Source organism: Nelumbo lutea, chromosome 4 (assembly GCF_056320005.1).
Source record: "Nelumbo lutea isolate HS-2025 chromosome 4, American lotus-T2T, whole genome shotgun sequence".
Classification (NCBI taxonomy): Eukaryota; Viridiplantae; Streptophyta; class Magnoliopsida; order Proteales; family Nelumbonaceae; genus Nelumbo; species Nelumbo lutea.
In genome coordinates this window covers 71,124,882-71,151,415 of record NC_142687.1, presented here as the reverse complement: position 1 = coordinate 71,151,415, position 26,534 = coordinate 71,124,882, and the positions used below count along the sequence as shown (strand labels likewise).

The 26,534-nt window shown below is 41.1% G+C and overlaps 1 protein-coding gene across 1 annotated transcript in view; it reads left to right on the top strand.

Annotated features, from left to right (window-relative positions):
* Positions 1-215: 215 nt before the first annotated feature.
* Positions 216-26,534, top strand: part of LOC148861032 (uncharacterized) — a 33,522-nt gene continuing 7,203 nt past the window's right edge. Inside the window, exons 1-2 of the mRNA XM_088985001.1 lie at positions 216-552; positions 777-1,276. Of these exons, the coding sequence (XP_088841127.1) occupies positions 216-552; positions 777-1,276 (837 nt within the window). The remainder of the gene's footprint in view (positions 553-776; positions 1,277-26,534) is intronic.

Here is a 26,534-nt window from a genome sequence, read left to right as displayed (position 1 = left end):
GGAGCAACAATCAGCAAAAGGCACCAATGGGATTCCAACAACAGCCGCCCCCACAAGTAAAAAAGAGTAATTTGGAGGAATTGATTTCTAAGTTCATCAATATTGCTGAAGCAAAATTCCAAAGCCATGAAGCATCGATTAAGAACTTAGAAGTTCAAGTGGGGCAGATTGTAAATCTTTTTTTGGGAAGAAAAGAGGGATGGCTACCCAACAACATGGAGAAGAATCTCAGAGAGCAAGTAAACGCCATAACCTTAAGAAGTGGGAAGACAGTTGGCGAAATCCAAAAAGATGATAAGGAAGCTGATGTGGCTGATTTGCAAAAGGAGATTGAAGGGAGTACACCTAAACTGAATTTAGATGCTATTAAACTCCCTATCCCTTACCCTGGAAGAATTTTGAAAGCTAATTTGGACAGACAATTTGAGAAGTTTTTAGAAGTATTTAGAAAAATACATATTAACCTCCCCCTTCTTGATGTATTGTCTCAGATGCCAAAATATGCCAAATTCCTGAAGGAGATGATGTCAAACAAAAGGAAATGGGAGAACAGTTAGATGGTGAAGTTAAATGAAAAGTGCTCGGCCATTCTTCAAAAAAAATTCCCCAAATGCTTAAGGATCCAGGGAGTTTTTCTATACCTTGCACCATAGGGAATACTAAATTTGAAAAAGCTTTTTGTGATTTAGGTGCTAGTATAAATTTAATGCCTTATTCTATTTTTGAAAAACTTGGACTGCATGAACTAACACCTACAACTATTATCCTGCAATTAGCTGATCGAAGCATTAAATATCTTAGGGGAATAGTAGAAGATGTTTTAGTCAAAGTGGGTAATTTCATCATTCCTGTTGATTTCATTGTGTTGGATAAGGAGAAAGATAAGACAATGCTGTTGATTCTAGGGAGACCCTTTCTTGCTACGGGTAATGCTTTAATTGATGTGAAAGAAGGTCTACTTACTCTTAGAATCAGTGGTGAAGAAGTGATGTTTAATGTATTTAAAACCATGAAAAGTCCCAACACAATTAAACATGAAATATATGCAATTGATTGCATTGATGTTTGGGCAGCTGAAGTAGATAAATCTAAATCAGAACTGTGGAATTTGACTTCTGAGCTAGACTCTTTTGAAATTGCAACTCATAATGCATCAATTATTAGTTTACCTCCACCTCACACAAAACTCCTCCCATCTATTGTGCGGGCCCCTATTCCAGGTTTAAACCCACCCATGAAGGATGAGAGGGGGAAACATCAGAAGTTGAAAAACCAGGTGGAACAAATCCTTTGAAGTGGCTAGGGTATTCCCTCATGGAGCAATTGAACTGCATAATGATGGGAGTACATTCAAGGTAAATGGACAATGTTTGAAGCATTATATCGAAGGAGAGTAACCCATCCATCATGAGTCCATTCTCTCCTTGAAACCACTGACGGGTTTGTCGAAGTCCTCTAAATTAGTAGTTGTCCCATAATAAGATATTTGCAGTAAAAGTGGTACTAGGTCGAATCCCACAGGGAGCAAATCAGTAACCTCTTGGCCGAATGGATACAATAATTGAGTGGGAAAATTTAATAACTAGAATTAAAAGAATAAGAAAGCACTTAAACAATCAAGAGAAAAATCAGTCTTACCGAATTCTAGTTCAAGGGTTCAGGTTGAATCGATTGGCCATCGATCTTAGGTACAATTCAGCATTCTTGCAATTAAAGCATTTAACCTTAGATTTACTAGGATAGCCATAATAAACCTTGTGTTTTCCTAATTCAGTTGACCAAACCCAACATTCGATCAACACTTGTCACCACTCAACTGGGTACGATAGCATTCCATGTTAAACAATGATAGCATTAAGATTTGTGAAAATAGTTAAACCAAAATAACAATAATTGAGATAGCTGCAATTATTGAATTTTGTTCCATCGATTCCTTTAGGTTGAACCATGATAAAACGTTGGTCAAAGGCTGTCACGAACAATTGACCCAAAAAGATATCAACCTAATTGCTACTTGTACCATTCTTCGTGACAATTATGGATCACGGAAATCATGGATAGCAATAGGAAAATCAACATTAATTCATTTGTCAAACTAATTAACATCAATGTCCAATAAAAATATACACAAGAATCAATGAATACTTGAATTAGAAAGCAAGAAAATAAAGTAACTACAGAACCTCACAATGACACAATCGAACCTCTCCCCTTGAACCAGAAAAAGAAGCTTAGCTGCTCATGATCTGTGCAATCTCCATGCTTTCTTCTCCATAGTCGAACTACCATCTTGAGCTTCTTGGCCTCTTGATGATCTCTTGGATCTTGGAATGAGTGATGCTAAGGGAGTCTTGATCTTATCTTCTTTGAACTAATCCTATCCTATCTCTTATCTAATGCCCAACCTTCTTATCCTTATAGGATTACATTCAAAGTTTAGATCTAATAAGACTCTCTCCCTCTTGGGAGATTACATTCGAATTATGACTCTAGACTCTTGTATCCGAGTTGGGCTTCTCTGCTACTTGGGTTGCTTCCATGTTCTTCTGCGAGTTGGGCTTCAGCTGTTAAATGGGCCTGGCTGCGACATTGCTCCGACTTCGGGCCCGGTTTCGTACTCGATGCGGACTGAACCAGTTAATGCCCAAAACGTAAAAGTTGTGGGTCTTTCGTTCTTCTTTCTAATGCTTCTTGAATTTCCCAATTCGAAGTCCGGAATTGTGAGTTAGGCCCAGATCACTGACTATCGCTGAAATTGTGCAAAATCGCCCGAATTGGCATGTTTCCTTCCAATTGCCTTCTTTATTGCCCTGAATCGAAATACAAGAGTAATGAGTGCATTTAAGTGTTAAAATAATGAAAAAAGATGAAAATTAGGGGACAAAAATAGGGTTCTTTTCAGTCTCATCAACCACCATGAAAGAAAGTTGAAAGTCAAGCTCATGACTTAAAAAGAGCGCTTGTGGGGAGGCAACCCGTTAAGTATAGTTATTTGTTTTGTTCAGTTTTTTTCTCTCTCTTATGAGTGTGTTTTTTTCTATCTCACATCTGCAGGATCTCAACGAGGCATTCAGGGAAGTCCTCTTAAATCTTTCACTCCTTGTTCTTGTTATGCATATTTCATACATTGAGGACAATGTATATCTTAAGTGTGGGGGATGATTAAGGGGTTGATAATTTTTTTTTGGACTCTAGCATGCTTCGGTTATCACTCACTAACCTTTCCTTTCAAAATTTCTGTTCCTTAGAAACTTGTTTTTGAATGATTGCAAACCACATTGAATCATGTGCTTAGGTGGGATAGACAAGAAAGGATGCAAGCAAATCTAGCTGAAATTTTTGGCTATGGAAGGTACCTCAGTAGTGGGAATGATCAACGGGAAAGATGCAATATAGATTTGACCCTTGTGAGCATTTGGTTTTTGATAGACAAACATGGTTTGATTATTCTAGAACTTGTCTTATTAGGCATGTTGAGACCACGATAATGAGTTCATGGATTGGAACACGATTTATCTTTATGATTAAAAAAAAATTGAAAAAAAATATCTTTTATTTCTTGAATAAGTGTGAGATGGGTTTTAGAGGGTGCACTGTCCACAATAGTGTATTTGGCCAGACTTTGTAACAAAGGATAGGCCGAACCCATGTGGCTGATGTGTAGATCAATGCTTGGGTCCCATGCCATACAAAGAAGCCCAACTGGGCAGCAGTTTGGGAGCAGTTTGAGCACATAAACTTATTGGGCTTAAAGCCCATCTCGAATTGGCCTGTTTTAATTAGTTAAATAGAGGGGGCAGATCTGGGATTAAGTCAGTAGATAGGATAGAGTCCTACCCTATCCACTCAGAGAGACCAGATCTAAATTTAGATATGGAAACCTCTTGATAAGATCAGGAGAAGGCTGATCTAAGCTGTAGATAAGATAAGGGTCTTATCCTTATCACTTAAAGAGAGTCCAAATTCAGATAATGATCTGAATTAGGAAACTCCTGATAGGATCAGAAGCTAATCTCTTCAAGCCTACAAGAAGGGGGTGAACAATCCAGATCATCCAATCATCCAAAGATCAAATCTCAGATAACCAAGAGAGAAAACATCTATGCCATCTTTTGCACTTGCATTCTCCTCCAGTTGCCGCCTCACTGCTAGTTCGATCTCCTTGGTGGGAGAAGATCAATAAGTGTTCTTGATATCAGTCTTTGGAGAAAGGTTGATAGGAAGTTGTGCTTACTGCCTCCATTGGATTCTTCCTGAAGAGTTTGGTTCATGGGACGGACCCTGCTGATTTTGCTTCTCCATTGAGAGATACTATTTCTCTGTATAGGTATATCCCTCTCCTATTATTTCATTTCAAATCTGGTTTGGTTTATGGTTCAAGATTGATCCATGAAAAATATGATTTTTCTAAAATAGGGAATACGATTCCCAATTGAAGGGAGAGAAATTTTGAAATTCACCCACCTTATTTCACAAGTTTTGGGCATCCATGTGATGGATCTCTCTCTCCCTTCATGTGGGACATCTCCCTCTACCCTTGAGCTCTCCTCATCAAGAACAACTTCTTAATGATGATTGTTCAGGATGTTTTCGTCTTCCAAGAAATGGGAATTTCCGCTACAGAACACCTCCCATTCTCCTGGATCATAGAATAAGTAACCTATAGAGCCTTTGGGGTAGCCTATGAATAGGCAATGACTGGTCTTCGGTTTCAATTTATCCGCACTCATTCTTTTTACATGTGTTGGACAACCCCAAATCCTCAAGTGTCTCACACTTGGTTTCTTACCGGTACAAAGCTCATAGGGAGTCTTCATAACTTATTTGGTTGGAACCTAGTTCAATACGTATATCACAGTCTCTAATGCATAACCCCAAAAGGATGTGGGTAATTCTGAGTGTAAGAGAAATTATTGGTGTTAGACAGTGTATGCCCTTAGCTCCAATCAGAATGATGTACCTTATGACATTTAATGTAAATGAATAAAATACATATTTGATTCATGTTATTAGTGCATTTCTGTGTAATACCATTAAACTGGACACATATGAGACTCGTGTTAGTTTAGAATCTTCATAGTCGTTGGGTAGAACTAGGGAGATTTATCCTGCCAAGGCTGACACTAATGTGCCACCAAGTTGGTTGGGGTGGCTTGTCTTAGCTGCCAGGGTGAGACCTGAGGTACATGCAATGTGTGTTTTCTTGAAACCCTGAACCGGACCAGAACTGTTTAAAAGCTATATGTGCCGAACAGCTCACTGCTATTCAGTGAGCAATTTTATCCCTACATGTGATGTATGGATGTGTGATGTGCAATGTTCATGGGCCATAAGTACTTGACCATGCTGATACGATAGTGGCTCTTGCGCACACCATGGCTGAATGCACATCATTGCCATGGTGTCCCTAAAAGATCATTGGATGATCTCCCTTTGTGGTGGGCCCCACACCTCCTGAAGAGGAACCGTGCAGAACCCTAGCTGTTAGGGCCCACCAAAATCTAGCTTTATGAAAGTCTGTGGGAGCCATTTCTATGTAGATAACATGAATCAAATTAGGTTGTGGACTAATATTTGCTTTTTATCAGAAATGGCAAATGGGCAATTCGCTAAATTTTTGGACAACAACAAACTAAAGGGCACAAACTATGGTGACTAGTATCGTAACCTTATGCTGGTCTTGACATCGGAAAAACTGGACAAAATAGTTAAACATTCCGCCTCGAAGCATCTAGGTGATAGGGCTTCTGAGTCCCGTAGGAGGGACTACCAGGAATGGGAAGAGAAAAATTCCCTAGCCCGCTGCTACATGATATCCTCCTTGAATAATTTGATACAATGACAGTTCAATCAGATCGAATTGTCCAAGGATATATTGGATAGTCTATGGACGATGTACAAAGAGCAGAATCATTCTACTTGGTAGAAGGTCTTGAAGCAATTCATGACCACGCAGATGTCCATGAACCAACAGGTTCATGACCATTGTCTCAAGATGATGGGTTATATTATTGAACTTGAGGCTCTTGGATCCAAGCTTGACCATGTCATGAAGGTGGATGCCATCCTAAATTCTCTGCCTTCTTCCATCAATTAGTTCATCATGAACTACAACATTAACAAGCTAAATGTTAGCATTCAGGAACTCAGCAATATGTTGCAGAGGGCCAAAGAACTGATAAAGAAAGATGAGCCCATTGCTATGCTTGCTTGATGAGACTAAAATGTACCCTATTTTTTATCCCTTAATACTCACTCTTTTACATTAATTTAGCACTTAAATGGACTAATTACTCTTGTATTTCGAATCAGTGCAAGAAAAAAGGCAATTGGAAGAAAACATGGCAATTCAGAGGATTTTGCACAATTTCGACAACAGTCCGTAATCTAGGTATAACTCTCAATTCCGGACTCTGAATTGGACAATTCAAGAGGCATCAGAAAGCTGAAAGAAAGGCCCACAACTTTTATGTTTTGGGTTTTGACAGATTCAGTCTGCATCGAATACGAAACCGGGCCAAAAATTGGAGCAAGTTCGTAGCCAGGCCCATTTCACAGCTGAAGCCCAACTCGTAGAAGAGCCTTGTAGCAGCCCAAGTTTTTAAAGCAACCCAACTCGAATTCAAGAGCCAAGAGCCCCAATTTTGAATGTAACCTCCAGAAAGAGTCTTATTAGATTTAAATTCTTGAATATAATCCTATCAAGATAAGAAGATTGAATTAGATTACTAGAAAAGAGATAGGATAGGATTAATTCAAAACAGATCAGGACTTTCTAATTTGAGCTTAATCTCCTAGAAGGAGTTGGAGAGAGCCCCTCCTCCTAAAGCTATATAAAGGGGGGGTGGACCAGCTTTAGGCATCACTCAAAGCATCCAAGAAATCATCAAGCAACTCAAGCTACCAAGAAGAGCAGTTTGGCTTACTAAGAAGTAGAGCATGGAGGGATCGAAATTCATGAGTAGCTAAGCTTTTCTTTTCTGGTTCAAGGGGGGAGGTTCGATTGTGTCATCATGAGGTTCTATATTTAATTCAAGTTCTTGCTTTTTAATTCAGGTATTCATTGGTTCTTGTGCATATTCTCATTCGATGTTAATGTTAATTAGTCTGACAAATTAATTAATGTTGATTTTCCTACTGCTATCCATGGTTCAGTGATTCATAATTGTCATGAATAGTGGTACAAGTAGCAATTAGGTTAATATCTTTCTGGGTCAATTGTTCATGACAGCCTTTGACCAATGTATTGACATGTTTTAACCTAAGGGAATCAATGGAACAAGATTCGATAATTGCAGCTATCTCAATTATTGTTATTTTGGTTTAACTATTTTCACAAAGCTTAACGCTATCACTAATTGATATGGAACGCTATGTTACCCAGTTGATTAGTGATAAGTGTTGATCGAATGCTGGGTTTGGTTAGCTGATTTAGGAAAACACAAGGTTTATTATGGCTATCCTAATAAATCTAAGGTTAAATGCTTGAATTGCAGGACTACCGAAATCTACCTATGATCAATGACCAATTGACTAACCCGAACCCTTGAATCAGAATTTGGTAAGAATGATTACATCTTGTTAGTTGAATTTGCTATTGCTTTCTTGTTCTTTTAAATTTTAGTTATTTAATTCTCCCACTCAGTACTTTATGAGTACTTTATGAGTTTATTGTAAATGAATAAAAGTGCATATTTGATTCAAGTTCCCTTGGTATGTTTCTGTGTAATACCCTTAAACTGGACACTTAATGAGACTCGTGTTAGTTTAGAATGTTCACAGCCAGTGGGTCAGTCTGGGGAGACCTATCCTGACAAGGCTGACACTATGGTGCCACCAAGTCAGTTGGGGTAGCTTGTCTTAGCTACCAGGGTGAGACCCTAGGCCCATACAGTGTGAGATTAATTGAATCTTTGAACTGGACCAGATTTCCAGTATTGCCCTGGACTTTGGAGATTAATGGGCAAAACTGGAAAGTTACACCCGACCCCTAAACTCGATTATGATATTGTATTAGGTGTCAGATTGGGCTATTTTTGATGTACCAATCAGTGAGATCCTTAGCGGGGGGCAAAACCTGGGTATGTTGGGACAGTCTGAGAATTCATCTAAGTGGATGATCATAGTCCCTTTGTTGGACAAAGGTAATGATCGGAGATGCACTCTCACTGATGGAAACCAAGACTGCCGGCAGCCGATTTAAATCGTTGAAATTTGTTTTGCAAAATTTATTTTATATGAAATATAAAAGTATATATATTATGGTTTTGGAATGATTTGCAAAAGGTTTTAATTCCTGGGATCCATACTTGAGAGAGTGCAACATTGTTCCTTGCAGCCGAGGGAGAGGTCCTCTCTTGTCGGGTAGTGTATGATCATTATGAGCTGAGAGGTTAAGTGTAAGGCCATTGAGGATAATACCTGATGGGCTAATCTTGCATTTGCCCATAGTCCATGGGTGTTACAAGGTGGCTTGGCCCAAGGACCACTTAGGGTAAGTGTTGGGCCCATAGAGCCCATCTGATGGGTTTCAGGGGGTGCACTATCTATAACAGTGTATTCGGCCAAGCCTTGTAGCAAAGGCTGCGCTGAACCCATGTGGCTGATGTGTAGATCAATGTTTGGGTCCCATGCCATACAAGGAAGCCCAACTGGGCAGTAGTTTGGAAGGCTAAATGAATACATAACCCTAAATGGGCCTTAAGCCCATTTCGAACTGGGCTAATTTGATTAGTCTTCAAGGGGCAAATTCTGAGATAAGATCAACTGATAGGATTGGGCCCACACCCTATCCACTCAGAGAGTCCAAGATCTAAATGAGATTTAGATCTAGAAACTTCCTAATTAGATTAGGAACTGGCTGATCTAATCTGCAGATAAGATAAGGATTATCCCTTATCTTAAAGGGACTTCTAATCCAGATATGATTTGGGTTAGCAACTCCTAATGGGATTAGGAGCTGATCCCTTTAAGTCTATAAAACGAAGAGGGGGCAGCAGCCTTTAGACACACAATCACTAGCAACAGTCTTGTCTTCAAAGCTGAGATCATAGAAGAGAGAATTCTGCACCCTGCAAATACTCTCTAGCCACCTCCTTCCTGCAGCCGCCGCCTACAGCAGTTTGAACTCCATAGCTTGGGAGAAATCAAGATTGGATCTTGATGCTAACCTTTTGGAGAAAAGATTGGTGGGAGTTGTATTCACAAGCCATCCAGGTGATTCTTGAGAAGGATCAGGTTCTTTTGGAAAAACACTGCTGATTCTTCTCCACCTTGCACTGCGCCATCTTCAGTGGGAGCAGATTTTGGATCCTACCTTGGGCATGAACACCTCCATTGAGAGATATTGTTTCTCTGTATCAGGTATTATCTCTCCCTACTCCTTTTAGTTCAGATCTGGTTCAGTTTATGGTTCAAGAATGATCCTTGAAAATATGATTTTCAAAATAGGGAATTCGATTCCCAGTTGAAGGGAGAGAAAAAAATTTGAAATTCGCCCCACTTATTCCGCAATCTTTGGGTGTCCAATGAAGGGATAGGAAATCCATCAGATGGATGCCCAAGATTGTGGAATAAAGGGGGGCGAATTTAAAAAATTTTTCTTTCCCTTCAACTGGGAATCGAATTCCCTATTTAGAAAATCATATTTTCAAAGATCATTCTTGAACCATAAACTAAACCAGATCTGAACCAAAAGGAGGAGAGAGAGATAATACCTGATACAGAGAAATAATATCTCTCAACAGAGGTGTTCACGCCCAAGGTAGAAACCAAAATCTGCTCCCACTGAAGATGGCGCAGTGCATGGTGGAGCAGAATCAGCAGTGTCCTTCCTAAGAACTTGATTCTTCCCAAGAATCACTTGGGCGGCTAGTGAATACAACTCCTACCAATCTTTTCTCTAAAAGATTGGAATCAAGATCCGATCTTGATTTCTCCCAAGCAATGGAGATCGAACTGCTATAGGCGGCGGCTGCAGGAAGGAGGCGGCTAAAGAGAATTTGCAGGGTGTAGAATTCTCTCTTCTGTGATCTCAGCTCTGAAGACAAGACTGTTGCCAGTGATTGTTGGATGTCTAAAGGCTGCCACCCCCTCTTCCTTTTATAGACTTAAAGGGATCAGCTCCTAATCCCATTAGGAGTTGCTAACCCAAATCATATCTGGATTAGAAGTCCCTTTAGGATAAGGGATAATCCTTATCTTATCTGTAGATTAGATTAGCCAGTTCTTAATCTAATTAGGAAGTTTCCAAATCTAAATCTCATTTAGATCTTGGACTCTCTGAGTGGATAGGGTGTGGGCCCAATCCTTTCAGTTGATCTTATCTCAGAATTCGTCCCTTAAAGACTAATCAAATTAGCCCAGTTCGAAATGGGCTTAAGGACCATTAAGGGTTATGTATTCATTAAGCCTTCCAAACTGCTGCCTAGTTGGGCTTCCTTGTATGGCATGGGACCCAAACATTGATCTACACATCAGTCACATCGGTTCAGCCCAGCCTTTGTTACAAGGCCTGGCCGAATAAACTGTTATGGACAATGCACCCCCTGAAAAACCCATAAGATGGGCTCTATGGGCCCAACACTTATCCTAAGTGGTCCCTGGGCCAAGCCACCTTGTAACACCTAGGGACTGTGGGCAGATGCAAGATTATCCCATCAGGTATTATCCTCAATGGCCTTACACTCAACCTCTCAGTCCATAATGATCATACAATGCCCGACAAGAGAGGACCTCTCCCTCGGCTGCAAGGAACAGTGTTGCACTCTCTCAAATATATATATATATATATACTTTTATATCTCATATAAAATATATTTTGCAAAATAAATCTCAACGATTGAAATCGGTTGCCGGCAGAATTGGTTTCCATCAGTGAGAGCGCATCCCCGTGAAAGAAAGGTAGGATCCATCTAATGGACACCATAAAGGTTGCGGAATGGGTGGGAAAATTTCAAAAATTTCCTACCTTCTCCCAACTAGGAATCATATTCCCTAAATTTAGAATACAATATTCAAGGATCCTACTTGAACCATAATCAAACCAGATCTGTACCAAAAGATAAATGGGAGGAATATACCTGATCCGGAGAAATAATATCTCCCAAAGTTGGTGTTCACGCCCAAAGAATGCTCCAAGATCCGTTCCTGCTGAAGATGACACAGTTGTGGATGGAAAAGAACCAGCACGGTGCGTCCTACACACTGGATCCTTCACAAGAATCCTCTGGATACACTAAACACTGAATCCTTTTAGTCTTTTTTGCAAGACTGATGTCAAGAACAGATTTCTTGACTTTCTTTTTCTGCAAAGATCTAATCTTGCAAAAACAGATGGCGGCGGCAGGAGGAGAAATCTAAAGGCGAAAAGGCTGAACTGCCTTTTTTTCTTTTTCTGCCGTATGAAATGAGATCCTATCTCAATTCGCAGGAGATATCCTATATCTCTTCAAGGTGGTTCGAAATCTGATATTTCTCTTTTTTTGGGTTTCTCCTCCTTTCTTCTTGATTAAGAATCCTCCTAATTAGGAGTTATCCCAATCCGAATCAGTATTTGGATTGGGGATAATCTTAATCCTATCTGCAGATAAAGTTAGCTTACTCCTGATCTTATCAGGAGGTTACCAGATTCAAATCTAATTTGAATTCGGTCTCCAAGAGTGGATAAGGCTAAAGGTCCAATCCTTTTACTAACATTAATCTCAGATTCGCCCCAAGGATGGGTGGTCATATCAGCCCACCTCGAAATGGGCTTCTGGCCCATTAAGTGTTCAGTGTCTAATTACTTTCCAATCTGCTGCCTAGTTGGGATTCTTTGTATGGCGTGGGACCCAAGCATTGATCTACACACCAGCCACATGGGTTCGGCCTAACCTTTAATACAAGGCCCAGCCGAATTCACTGAAAAACTCAATGAACCCCTTGAGTCCATCATATGGACCCTATGGGCCCAACACTTACATTAAGTGGTCCCTGGGCCAAACCATCTTATAAAAACCCAGGGACTGTGGGCAGGTGCAAGATTAGCCCATCAGGTATTATCCTCAATGGTCTTACACTTAACCTCTCAGCCCTTAATGATCAAGCACTGCCCGACAAGAGCGGATCTCTCCCTCGGCTGTAAGGAATAGTGCTGCACTCTCCTCTCACATGGATCTGGGGAATTAAAACCATTTGCAAACAATTTGAAACCGTACATATATATATAAATATATTAATTTTGCAAAACAAAATTCCAACGATTGAAATCAACTGCCGGTAGTTTGGTTTCCATCAGAGAGAGTGCATTCCCGATCATTACCCTTTGTCCGACAAAGTGGCTGATTCTGTCACTATGATCACCCACTTAGATGAATTCTCAAACTGCCCCAACATACCCAGGTTTTGATCCCCGCTAAGGATCTCACTGATTGGCATATCAAAGGCAACCTGATCCAACACCTAGTGAAGTGTCATAATAGAGTCTAGGGGTTAGGTGTAACTTTCCAGTTTTGCCCATCTATCTCCAAGGTCCAGGGCAAGACTGGAAATCTGGTCCGGTTCAAGGATTCAAGTAATCCCATACTGCATGTGCCTCGGGTCTTACCCTGATGGCTGAGACAGGCCATCCCAACACTTGGTGGCACACCAGCATTATCCTTGGCAGGATAAATATCCCCAGACTTATCCAACGGCTGTGAACATTTAAAACCAATTGAATCTTTATAAATGTCCAGTTTTAAGTACAAGTATTACTTCTTTAAAAACTAATTCTACGGTTCCTATTGCCTCTGCTGCAACACTTGCAGTTGTTCCCAAGAATAGTGTCACTTCACCTTCACTCAACCTTCTGCTAACTTTGAACCCCTGCAGTGAGTTACACGCATGAGTTGAAGCCCCGGAGTCAACACACCAGGACACAGAAGTAACTAACATGTTAGTTTCTATGACACAAGTTTCGATGTTACCTTTCTTAGATTCTAGGTAAGCAGGACAATTCCTCTTCCAGTGGCCGGTCTGTTTGCAGAAGTGACAGAAATCAGATGCCTTGTTCTTCTTCTGCTTCTTAGGTTTGGCAGCCTTCTTCTGAGGCTTCTTTTCCTTTCTCTTTTTCTTGCGCGATTTGTTAGCTTTAGCAAGCATAATCACAGGCTCATCCTTCATGAGTAGATCCTCGGCTCCCTGCAACATATTGCTGAGTTCCTGGACGCTGACATTCAGCTTATTCATATTGTAGTTCATTGTGAACGCATTAAAGGAAGAGGGCAAAGAATTGAGGATTGCATCCACTTGCATGCCAAGATCAAGCCTGGATCCAAGAGCTTCAAGTTCGTTAATGTATCCCATCATTCGAAGACAATGGTCATGAACTTTCTGCCCTTTTGTCATCTGCGCGGTCATGAACAATTTCAGGACCTTCTGTTGAGTAGAACGGTTCTGCTCTTCATACATTATTCTTAGACTGTCCAATATGTCCTTGGTTAATTTGATCTGATCGAACTGCCTTTGCATTGAGTTGTCTAATGAGGCAATGACAAAGCAGCGGGGTAGAAAGTTCTTATCCTCCCACTCTTGGTAGTCCCTCCTACGGGCCTCAGAAGCCCTATCACCCGGACGTTCCGGGGCAGGATTTTTCACCACCTTGTCTAAATTTTCAGAAGTTAGGACCAGCATAAAATTTTTGTACCAGTCGGCATAGTTTGGGCCCTTAAGCTTGTTATCACCTAGAAGCTTTGCAAATTGACCGTTTTCCATTTTCTGATAAAATAGCAAAATCATTAGTCCACAACCTTAGTTTGATTCATGTTACCTACATAGATATGGCTTTTAATCTATGTTCCATTCCCATTTGTTCATCTCTGAGATTTCCCTCCTTTCTCAGTGACGGAGACGATGAAATGTCTCTGGAAATGTGGGAAATCACATGGGGTGCGTGAAGCCAACTGTTTCAGCTGCATAACCCCACCACCTTTCTGTGACGGATCATATTCACTCATCAAATGAGTTTCCCTTTGGCCTCTATCAGACAAGGTTCAGAGCCGTTTTCAGGTAAACCTTTCTGTCCAGTGAGTGCTTTCCCATCATATTCAGGTTACGCCAAGGTACCGTGAGAGAGTTCCCATTTTCTGGTGAAGCCCCTCCCACATCGGTCTATGACGCCCCTATCATCTTAGGAAACACTCTAATAGATACAACAGCAAATGGATAGCCCAATTTTATGGTGCGTTTCCTCATTATTGATGGACCCATCATTGTGCTAATGACGGAAGGCCTTTAGAGAGTCCATCATATGGGTCTCCCTATCACATGCATTCATATTTGCTGGAGGGAACAAAATTACGCCCTAGTTTTAATTTAGGTCAAACCAGAGTGGCTCCCACTGACTTTCATAAAGTCAGATTTCTGGTGGGCCTTAATCGGCTAGGGGTTCCGTGCGCATCCCTTTTCAGGGTTGTGGGGCCCACCAAGCAAAGAGGGGTCATCCAATGACCTTGAAGGACACCATGGCAATGATGTGCATTTAGCCATGGTGTGCGCAAGAGCCACTAACGAGTCTTCATGGGCCAAGTACTTATGGCCCATGGTCGCAGCACATCAAACATCCAAACATCACATGTAAAGGAGGAAATGATCCAATCAATTAACTGCTGTAAAGCCCATCGAATAGCCCATTGAAATCCAAGTCATTAACAATTAATGTCTACTAGGTGTATTGGCTGAATTGCATATAGCAGTTCGGCCCATACAGCTTATCTCACAGTAATGGGCCTTTTGCAGTTTTAACCCTTTAAAATTGGGCTTTACAGGTAGGCTGAATTAATCCCTGTAATTGAACATCAGATTTGGAACAGCAAGTGTGAGAAATACAGACTGAAAAACAGTCCCTATCAAACCCCAGATTTGGTCCAAATAGTTTTGGTCCAATCTAGTCCGAGAGGATCCAAAACTGATTTTCAATTCAAGAATTAATTCATGAAAGATCTGAAATTAATAATTTTGATTTCAAACAATCACAAATCAAACTATGGACTGTTCACACCACCTGCAAAATAGAGGTTAATCACAAGGGTTGCAGTTTCACAAACTGCAAATCGTAGAAAGCGATTTCTCCAACTGCAAATCTCCAGCGCCGCCTTCTTCTTCCTTCTTCTTTAATCAAGAAAAATAACAGAAATCCTATTTCTATTAATTACATTCTTGATCAAATCCTATACATTCAGTCTAAAAATAAAAAAAATTACAAACCGAATTAAATAAATAGAAAGAAAAAGGGTGCGCAGACTATCTGTGCCAAATCTGCACTGCGATCTCCAGGTTCGAACAGTCCATTAAATCAAAATAAATAAAGAACAATTCTAAATAAATTTTGGATTTAATAAAAATTAATTTCAGATCAATCGCCCTTAACAAGAAACAGTTTCTTGAAATAAAGAAAACAATCTGCGCAAATCATGAAAGAACACCTTCTATCCATCTGCGCAGGGTCAGATCTAACTTTCTTTTGGTTCAAGATTCGAACCTGTGGCTCTGATTCCACTGAAAGAAAGGTAGGATCCATCTAATGGACGCCATAAAGGTTGCGGAATGGGTGGGCAAATTTCAAAAATTTCCTACCTTCTCCCCACTGGGAATCATATTCCCTAAATTTAGAATACAATATTTAAGGATCCTACTTGAACCATAATCAAACCAGATCTGTACCAAAAAGATAAATGGGAGGAATATACCTGATCTGGAGAAGCAGTATCTCCCAAAGTTGGTGTTCACGCCCAAAGAATGCTCCAAGATCCGTTCCTGCTGAAGTTGACACAGCTGTGGATGGAACAGAACCAGCACGGTGCGTCCTACACACTGGATCCTTCACAAGAATCCTCTAGAAACACTAAACACTGAATCCTTTTAGTCTTTTTTGCAAGACTAATGTCAAGAACAGATTTCTTGACTTTCTTTTTCTGCAAAGATCTAAACTTGCAAAAACAGATGGCGGCGGTAGGAGGAGAAATCTAAAGGCGAAAAGGCTGAACTGCCTTTTTTTTTTTTCTGGAGTATGAAATGAGATCCTATCTCAATTCGCAGGAGATATCCTATATCTCTTCAAGGTGGTTCGAAATCTGATATTTCTCTTTTTTTGGGTTTCTCCTCCTTTCTTCTTGATTAAGAATCCTCCTAATTAGGAGTTATCCCAATCCAAATCAGTATTTGGATAGGGGATAATCTTAATCCTATTTGCAGATAAAGTTAGCTTACTCCTGATCTTATCAGGAGGTTACCAGATTCAAATCTAATTTGAATTTGGTCTCCAAGAGTGGATAAGGCTAAAGGCCCAATCCTTTTACTAACATTAATCTCAGATTCGCCCCAACGATGGGTGATCATATCAGCCCACCTCGAAATGGGCTTCTAGCCCATTAAGTGTTCAGTGTCTAATTACTTTCCAATCTGCTGCCCATTAGGGCTTCTTTGTATGGCGTGGGACCCAAGCATTGATCTACACACCAGCCACATGGGTTCGGCCCAGCCTTTAATACAAGGCCTAGCAGAATTCACTGAAAAACACAATGAACCCCTTGAGTCCCTCATATGGACCCTATGGGCCCAACACTTACATTAAGTGGTCCCTGGGCCAAGCCATCTTATAAAAACCCAGGGACTGTGAGCAGGTGCAAGATTAGCCCATCAGGTATTATCCTCAATGGTCTTACACTTAACCTCTGACGGGTTTGTCGAAGCCCTCAAAATTAGTACTAGTCCCACAATAAAATATTTGCAGTAAAAGTGGTTCTAGGTCGAATCCCACAGGGAGCAAATCAATAATCTCTTAGCCGAATGGGTAAAGTAATTGTGTGGGAAAAATAAATAAATAAAATTAAAAAAATAACAAACTAAACAAACAAGAGAAAATCAGTTTTACCGAATTCTGATTCAACGGTTTGGGTTGAATCGACTGGCCATCGATCCTAGGTACAATTCAGCATTCTTGCAATTCAAGCATTTAACCTTAGATTTATTAGGATAGCCATAATAAACCATGTGTTTTCCTAATTCAGTTGACCAAACCCAGCATTCGATCAACACTTATCACTACTCAACTGGGTACGATAGCGTTCCATGTTAAACAATGATAGCATTAAGATTTGCGAAAACAGTTAAACCAAAATAACAATAATTGAGATAGCTGCAATTACTGAATTTTGTTCCATCGATTCTTTTAGGTTGAACCATGTTAAAACATTGGTCAAAGGGTGTCACGAACAATTGACCCAAAAAGATAACAACCTAATTGCTACTTGTACCATTATTCGTGACAATTACGGATCACCGAAATCATGGATAGCAGTAGGAAAATCAACATTAATTCAGTTTGTCAGACTAATTAACATTAACATCCAACAAAAATGTGCACAAGAACCAATGAATACTTGAATTAAAAAGCAAGAAAATAAATTAACTACAGAACCTCACAATGACACAATCGAGCCTCTCCCCTTGAACCAGAAAAAAGAAGCTTAGCTGCTCATGATCTGCGCAATCTCCATGCTTTGCTTCTCCATGGCCGAACTGATCTTCTTGAGTTGCTTGATGCTTGATTGCTGAATGATTGAGTGGTTTCTAGAGCTGGTTCGCCCCCCTCTTTATATAGCCAAAGGAGAGGGCTGTTTTCCAACTCCTTCTAGGAGATCATCTTATCCTTAGGGAGTTTTGATCTTATCTTGAATTAATCCTATCCTATCTCTTATCTAATGCTCTAATCTCAATCTTCTTATCTCTCTAGGATTACATTCAAGAATTTAGATCTGATAAAACTCTCTCCTTGGAGATTACATTCGAAATTCGGACACTTAACTCTTGAATTCGAGTTGGGCTGCTTCAAGCTACTTCTGCGAGTTGGGCTTAAGTTGTGAAATGGGCCTGGCTGCGAACTTGCTCCGACTTTGGGCTCGTTTTCGTACTTGATGCGGGCCGAATCTGTCAAAACCCAAAACATAAAAGTTGTGGGCCTTCCTTTCTTCTTTCTAATGCTTCTTGAATTGTCCAATTCGGTGTCCGGAATTGAGATTTAGGCCCAGATTAATGACTGTCGCCGAAACTGTGCAAAATCACCCGATTTGTCCTGTTTTCTTCCAATTGCCTTCTTTATTGCCCTGAATCGAAATACAAGAGTAATGAGTCCATTTAAGTGCTAAATAAATGTAAAAGAGTGAATATTAGGGGATAAAATTAGGATTCGTTTTGGTCTCATCAACCTCTCAGCCCTTAATGATCAAGCACTGCCCGACAAGAGAGGACCTCTCCCTCTGCTACAAGGAACAGTGCCGCACTCTCCTCTCACATGGATCCCGGGAATTAAAACCATTTGCAAACAATTTAATACCGTACATATATATATATAAATATATTAATTTTGCAAAACAAAATTCCAACGATTGAAATCAACTGCCAGCAGTTTGGTTTCCATCAGAGAGAGTGCATTCCCGATCATTACCCTTTGTCCGACAAAGTGGCTGATTCTGTCACTATGATCACCCACTCAGATGAATTCTCAAACTGCCCCAACATACCTAGGTTTTGATCCCCGCTAAGGATCTCACTGATTGGCATATCAAAGGCAACCTGATCCAACACCTAATGAAGTGTCATAATCGAGTCTAGGGGTCAGGTGTAACTTTCCAGTTTTGCCCATCTATCTCCAAGGTCCAGGGCAAGACTGGAAATCTGGTCCGGTTCAAGGATTCAAGTAATCCCATACTGCATGTGCCTCGAGTCTTACCCTGATGGCTGAGATAGGCCATTCCAACACTTGGTGGCACACCAGCATCAGCCTTGGCAGGATAAATCTCCCCAGACTTATCCAACGGCTGTGAACATTTAAAACTAACATGAATCTCTATAAATGTCCAGTTTTAGGGTTTTACATAGAATTAAACCTAACAATATGAATCAAACTTGCACTTTATTTATTTCCACTAAATAACAAAAGTACATCAAATCAGATTGAAGCTAAGGGCATACAAAAACCGTCTAACACCCCGATCATTACCTTTGTCCGACAAAGGGGCTGATCCTGTCACTATGATCACCCACTTAGATGAATTCTTAGACTGTCCCAACATACCCAGGTTTTGACCCCCGCTAAGGATCTCACTGATTGGTATATCAAAGACAACCCAATCCGACACCTAGTGCAGTATCATAATCGAGTCTAGGGGTTGGGTGTAACTTTCCAGTTTTGCCCATCAATCTCCAAGGTCCAGGGCAATACTGGAAATCTGGTCCAGTTCAAAGATTCAATTAATCCCACACTATATGTGCCTAGGGTCTCACCCCGGTAGCTGAGACAAGTCACCCCAACTGACTTGGTGGCACCACAGTGTCAGCCTTGTCAGGATAGGTCTCCCCAGACCGACCCACTGGCTGTGAACATTCTAAACTAACGCGAGTCTCATTAAGTGTCTAGTTTAAGGGTATTGCACAGAAACATACCAAGGGAACATGAATCAAATATGCACTTTTATTCATTTACAATAAACACATAAAGTACATCATTTTGATTGAAGCTAAGGGCATACAAAACTATCTAACAGCTCCCATTTGCACTTAGGTCCAATCAGGTACTAGCCGGAGTCCCAGACTTTCCATGTGTTTCATAAACACTTTCTGTGTCATTGGCTTAGCCAATGGGTCTACGACATTCTCTGCCGATGCTACCTCTTAATATCATCCTCCCGTAGGTCCATTGTTGTCATACAACAATGGAATGGGTGATGTGCTGAATTCCAAAATTAGGAATGAACACCTTCATTCATAAGGCAGCCTCATTTACGGCAATGCGCTCGGCTTTGTTTGTGGACTATTAATTTGCATCTTAGGACCCCTGTTTGCTGACACTCAGAAAACAAGACACGATCCTATCATGAAAACATATAAAGATGTAGACTTTCTATCTTCTGGATCCAACTGGAAATCGGCATCTGTATACCCTTAGATTTGTAGTGAGCTACCATCGAATACTAGACAAAACTCTTTTGTCCTTCGAAGGTACTTAAGTATGTTTTTCACAGCAGTCCAATTCTCCTGCCCTGGGTTGGCTTGAAATCTGCTTACTACACTCACTACTTGAGCAATGTCAGGGCAAGTGCACAGCATGGCATACATGATGCTTCCTACGGCAGGCGCATAGGGAACGTCTTTCATGCCATCAATCTCCTCAGAAGTCTTGGGAGACATCTTCTTGGAGAGAATGACTCCATTCCTGAAAGGAACATTTCCTTTCTTGGAGTTTTCCATGCTGTATCTTTTGACTATTTTGTCAATGTAGGCAGATTGGGATAATCCTATTATCCACTTCGATCTATCTCTATAGAGTCGAACACCCAGTATATAGGAGGCCTCTCCAAGATCTTTCATCGAGTATTGCTGCGAAAGCCATACTTTTAGCGTAGTCAACATTCCTACATCATTCCCAATGAATAGGATGTCATCCATATACAGAGCCAAAAAGGTAACCTTATCTCCACTGTACTTACTCTAAACACAGGGTTCATCTGGATTCTGCTTGAAGTCAAACGATTTGACGGCAGAGTCATGACGGATGTTCCAACTTCTCGAAACTTGCTTAAGTCCATAAATGGATCTATAAAGTTTACATACCATGTTTTCCTGACCCGCATCTATGAAGCCTTGCGGCTACTGCATATAGATATCTTCAGTAAGATCACCATTCAGGAATGCAGTTTTGACATCCATTTGCCAAATCTCATAATCATGGTATGCTGCTACAGATAGCAAGATCCTAATGGATTTAAGTATGGCCACAGGCGAAAAGGTTTCCTCATAATCGATGCCCTCTTTCTGAGTGTACCCTTTCGACACCAAACGAGCTTTGATGGTCTCAACCCTACCATCAGGGCCCTTCTTCCTCTTTAAATCCATTTGCAAACAATTGCTTTTACCCCGGAGGGCAGATCTACTAGAGTCCAAACTCCATTGGTCTCCATTGAGTCCATCTTTGCTCTCATGGCCTCCACCCACTTCTGGGAATCTATGTCCAACATAGCTTCCGCGTAAGTCATGAGATCCTCCTCACTAGTCAAGGTTTTTACTAGGTAACTATCCTGGTCATAACCATAACAGACTGGTGGCCTGGATACCCGAGTGGATCTTCTAGGTTGGTCACTACCTGGAGCTTGTGGGACATCTCCCACTGCTCCTGAGCTCTCCTCATCAAGAACAATTTCATGACGATGGGTGTCCAGGATATAATTGGTCTCCAAGAACTGAGCATTTCGATAGCAGAACACTTTCTGGTCACTTGGGTCATAGAAAAGGTAACCTACAGAGCCTTTTGGGAAGCCTACAAATAGGCAACGGCTGGTCTTTGATTCCAATTTGTCCGTACTCGTTCTTTTAACGTGTGCTGGACAACCCCAAATCTTCAAGTGTCTGACACTTGGTTTCTTTCCGATCCAAAGTTCATATGGAGTGTTCGGAACCGATTTGGTTGGAACCCGATTCAGCACGTAGATCGCAGTCTCTAATGCGTAACCCCAAAAGGATGTGGGTAACTCTGAGTGTATGAGAAGTGACCAGACCATATCCAATAAGGTCCTATTCCTCCTCTCTGAAACACCATTAAGTTGTGGTGTAGCAGGTGGAACTAATTGTGATACTATCCCATTGTCCTTTAAGTAGTCCCCGAACTCGTCAGAGAGATACTCGCCACCTCGATCAGATCGAAGGGCTTTAATTTCTCTCCCCAACTGTTTCTCGACCTCTTGTCTAAACTCTTTGAACTTTTCAAAGTATTTAGACTTGTGTCTCATTAGGTACACGTAACCATATCGTGAGAAATCATCTGTGAAGGTGATGAAATACACATGTTGATTCCGTGTCCTAACACTTAGGGGACCACATACATCAATATGTATTAGGTCAAGTGTGCCTATACATCTTTCAGGCTTATCGTCAAATGGCCATTTTTGTCATCTTTCCTTGTAGGCAAGGCTCACAGGTGGGAAGATCTTCTACAGTTAGAAAATCCAAAGGACCATCCTTTACCAACCTTGTGATTCGGTCAACACCGATGTGGCCAAGTCGGTAGTGCCACAGACACGTGGGATTAAATGTATCACGGGCTCTCTTCTTGGGTATTTCAGCCGACGTAGTTTCGGTCATGTTAGTTTCTAGAGAAGGATGTAGAACATAGAGACCATTCTCCAGTTCCCCGTATGCGATGAATCTATTATTTCTTTTAATAGTAATCGTATTACTAAAGAAGACAGAATAACCATCTGCACACAGTTTTGAAACAGAAATCAAATTTCTTCTTAAGTTTTGTACATAAAGACAATCTTTGAGTATAATTTTTCCTTCTCTAAAATTTAAGTCCACGGTTCCTATTGCCGCGGCTGCAACAGTTGCAATAGTCCCCAAGTAGAGAGTGACTTCTCCTTCACTCAGCCTTCTGCTTACCTTGAACCCCTGTAGTGAGTTACACGCATGAGTTGAAACCCCGGAGTCAATACACCAGGACGCAGAAGCTACCAATAAATTGGTTTCTATAATACAAGTTTCGAAATTAGCTTTCTTGGATTCCAGGTAGGCAGGACAATTCCGTTTCTAGTGGCCGGTCTTCTTGCAGAAGTGACATGCATCTAATGCTTTGTCTTTCTTCTGCCTTTTTCCCTTGGTGGCTTTCTTCTGAGGCTCCTTTGCCTTCCTCTTTCTCTTGCCCTTTTTGCTAGTTTCAACAAGCATAGCTACAGGCTCATCCTTTTTAATCAGTTCTTCAGCTCTTTGCAACATATTGCTGAGCTCTTGCAAGCTGACATTCAGCTTGTTCATGTTATAGTTCATGATGAACGGATTAAAGGAAGGAGGCAATGAATTAAGGATAGCATCTATCTGGGTTGTGAGGTCTAGCCCGGATCCAAGAGCCTCCAGTTCGTTGGTGTAACCCATCATCCGAAGACAATGGTCGAGAACTTATTGGCCCTTGGACATTTGAGTGGTCATGAACTGCTTCAAGACCTTTTGCCGAGTAGAACGATTCTGCTCATCATACATCGTCCTTAGGCTGTCCAATATGTACTTGGCAAGTTTGATCTGATCGAACTGCCTCTGTATTGGGTTGTCCAGGGAAGCGATGATGTAACACCGGGCTAGGAAGTTTTTCTCCTCCCATTCCTGATAGTCTATCATTCGGGCCTCAGAAGCCCTATCTCCCAGATGCTCCAGGGCAGGATTCTTTGCCACTTTGTCCAGCTTTTCTGAAGCTAGGACTAGCATAAGGTTCTTGTACCAGTCGGCGTAGTTTGGGCCCTTAAGCTTGTTGTCATCAAGAAGCTTTGCAAAAGATCCGTTTGCCATTTTCTAATAAAAGAGCAAACATCAGTTCATAACCTAATTTGATTCATGTTCATTTCATAGATATGGATCTACGATCCATTTCCATTTATTAATCTCTGAGATTTCCCTCCTTTCTCAGTGACGGAGACTATGGGTTGTCTCTGGAAATGTGGAAAATCACATAGGGTGCGTGGAACCAACTGTTTCAGCTGCATAACCCCACCACCTTTCTGTGAAGGATCATATCCACTCATCATATGAGTTTTCCCTTTGGCCTCTGTCAGACAAGGTTTAGAGTCATTTTCAAGTAAACCTTTCTGTCTAGTGAGTGCTTATCCATCATATTTGTGAACGCCAAGGTACTGTGAGAGAGTTCCCATTTTCTAGTGAAGCCCCTCCCACATCGGTCTCTGACGCCCCTATCATCTTATGAAACATTCAGACAAGCCCAACAGCAAATGGATAGCCCATTTTCTGGTGCGTTTCCTCATTACTGAAGGACCCATCCTCATGCTAATGATGGAAGGCCTTTAGAGAGTTCATCATATAAATCTCCCTATCACATGCCTTCATATTAGTTGGAGGGAACAAAATTACGCCTTAGTTTGATTTAGGTGAAACCAAAGTGGCTCCCACTGACTTTCATAAACCCAGATTTTGGTGGGCCTTAAATCGGCTAGGGTTCTGCACGTGACCTCTTAATGAGATGTGGGGCCCACCATTGAGGGAGGTCATCCAATGACCAAAAGGGACACCATGGCAATGATGTGCATTCAGCCATGTGCACACCATGACTGAATGCACATCATTGCCATGGTGTCCCTTTTGGTCATTGGATGACCTCCCTGAATGGTGGGCCCCACATCTCATTAAGAGGTTACGTGTGGAACCCAAGCCGATTTAAGGCCCATTGAAATCTGGGTTTATGAAAGTCAGTGGGAGCCACTTTGGTTTGACCTAAATCAAACTAGGGCATAATTATTTGTTCCCTCCAGCTAATATGAGTGCAAGTGATAGGGAGATTCATATGATGAATTCTCTAAAGGCCTTCCATCATTAGCATGAGGATGGGTCCTTCAGTAATGAGGAAACACACCAGAAAATGGGCTATCCATTTGCTGTTGGGCTTGTCTGAATGTTTCATAAGATGTTAGGAGCATCATAGACCGATGTGGGAGGGGCTTCACCGGAAAATGGGATCTCTCTCACGGTACCTTGGCATTCACAAATATGATGGGTAAGCACTCACTAGATAGAAAGGTTTACCTAAAAATGGCTTTGAACCTTGTCTGACAGAGGCCAAAGGGAAAACTCATATGATGAGTGGATATGATCCTTCACAGAAAGGTGGTGGGGTTATGCAGCTGAAACAGTTGGCTCCATGCACCCTATGTGATTTCCCACATTTCTAGAGACAACCCATAGTCTCTGTCACTGAGAAAGGAGGGAAATCTCGAGATGAATAAATGGAAATAGATCGTAGATTGAAAGCCATATCTGTGAAATGAACATGAACCAAATTAGGTTGTTGACTGATGTTTGCTCTTTTATCAAAAACTGGCAAACTGATCTTTTACAAAGCTTCTTGATGACAACAAGCTTAAGGGCCCAAACTACGCCGACTGGTATAGGAATCTTATGCTGGTCCTAGCTTCAAAAAAGCTGGACAATGTGGCAAAGAATCCTACCCTGGAGTGTCCGGGTAACAGGGCTTCTGAAGCCCGAAGGAGAGACTATCAAGAATGGAAGGAGAAAAACTCCCTAGCCCAGTGTTACATCATTGCCTCCTTGGACAACCCAATACAGAGGCAGTTCAATCAGATTGAACTTTCCAAGGACATATTGGACAGCCTGAGGATGATGTATGAAGAGCAGAATCGTTCTACTCGACAAAAGGTCTTGAAATAGTTCATAACCACTCAAATGTCCAAGGGCTAATAAGTTCACGACCATTGTCTTCGCATGATGGGTTACATCAACGAACTAGAGGCTCTTGGATTCGGGTAGGACCTCACAACCCAGATAGATGCTATCCTTAATTCTTTGCCTACTTCCTTTAATCCGTTCATCATGAACTATAACATGAACAAGTCGAATGTCAGCTTGCAAGAGTTCAACAATATGTTGCAAAGAACTGAAGAACTGATTAAAAAGGATGAGCCTGTAGCTATGCTTGTTGAAGCTAGCAAAACAGGCAAGAGAAAGAGGAAGGCAAAGAAGCCTCAGAAGAAAGCCACCAAGGGAAAAAGGCAGAAGAAAGACAAAGCATCAGATGCATGTCACTTCTGCAAGAAGACCGGCCACTAGAAACAGAATTGTCCTGCCTACCTGGAATCCAAGAAAGGTAAATTCGAAACTTGTGTTATAGAAACCAATTTATTGGTAGTTTCTGCATCCTTGTGTATTGATTTTGGGGCTTCAACTCATGCGTGTAACTCACTGCAAGGGTTCAAGGTAAGCAGAAGGCTGAGTGAAGGAGAAGTCACTCTCTACTTGGGGACTACTGCAACTGTTGCAGCCGCAGCAATAGGAACCCTGGAGTTAAATTTTAGAGAAGGAAAAATTATACTCAAAGATTGTCTTTATGTACAAAACTTAAGAAGAAATTTGATTTCTGTTTCAAAACTATGTGTAGATGGTTATTCTGTCTTCTTAAATAATACGATTACTATTAAAAGAAATAACAGATTCATCGCATACGGGGAACTGGAGAACGGTCTCTATGTTCTACATCCTTCTCTAGAAATTAACATGACCGAAACTACGTCGGCTGAAATACCCAAGAAGAGAGCCCGTGATACAGTTAATCCCATGTGTCTGAGGCACTACCAACTTGGCCACATCGGTGTTGACCGAATCACAAGGTTGGTAAAGGATGGTCCTTTGGATTTTCTAACTGTAGAAGATCTTCCCACCTGTGAGCCTTGCCTACAAGGCAAGATGACAAAATGGCCATTTGACGATAAGCCTGAAAGACGTACAAGCACACTTGACCTAATACATACTGATGTATGTGGTCCCTTAAGTGTTAGGACACGGAATCAACAGGTGTATTTCATCACCTTCACAGATGATTTCTGATGATATGATTACGCGTACCTAATGAGACACAAGTCTAAATCCTTTGAAAAGTTTAAAGAGTTTAGACAAGAGCTCGAGAAACAGTTGGGGAGAGAAATTAAAGCCCTTCGATCTGATCGAGGTGGCGA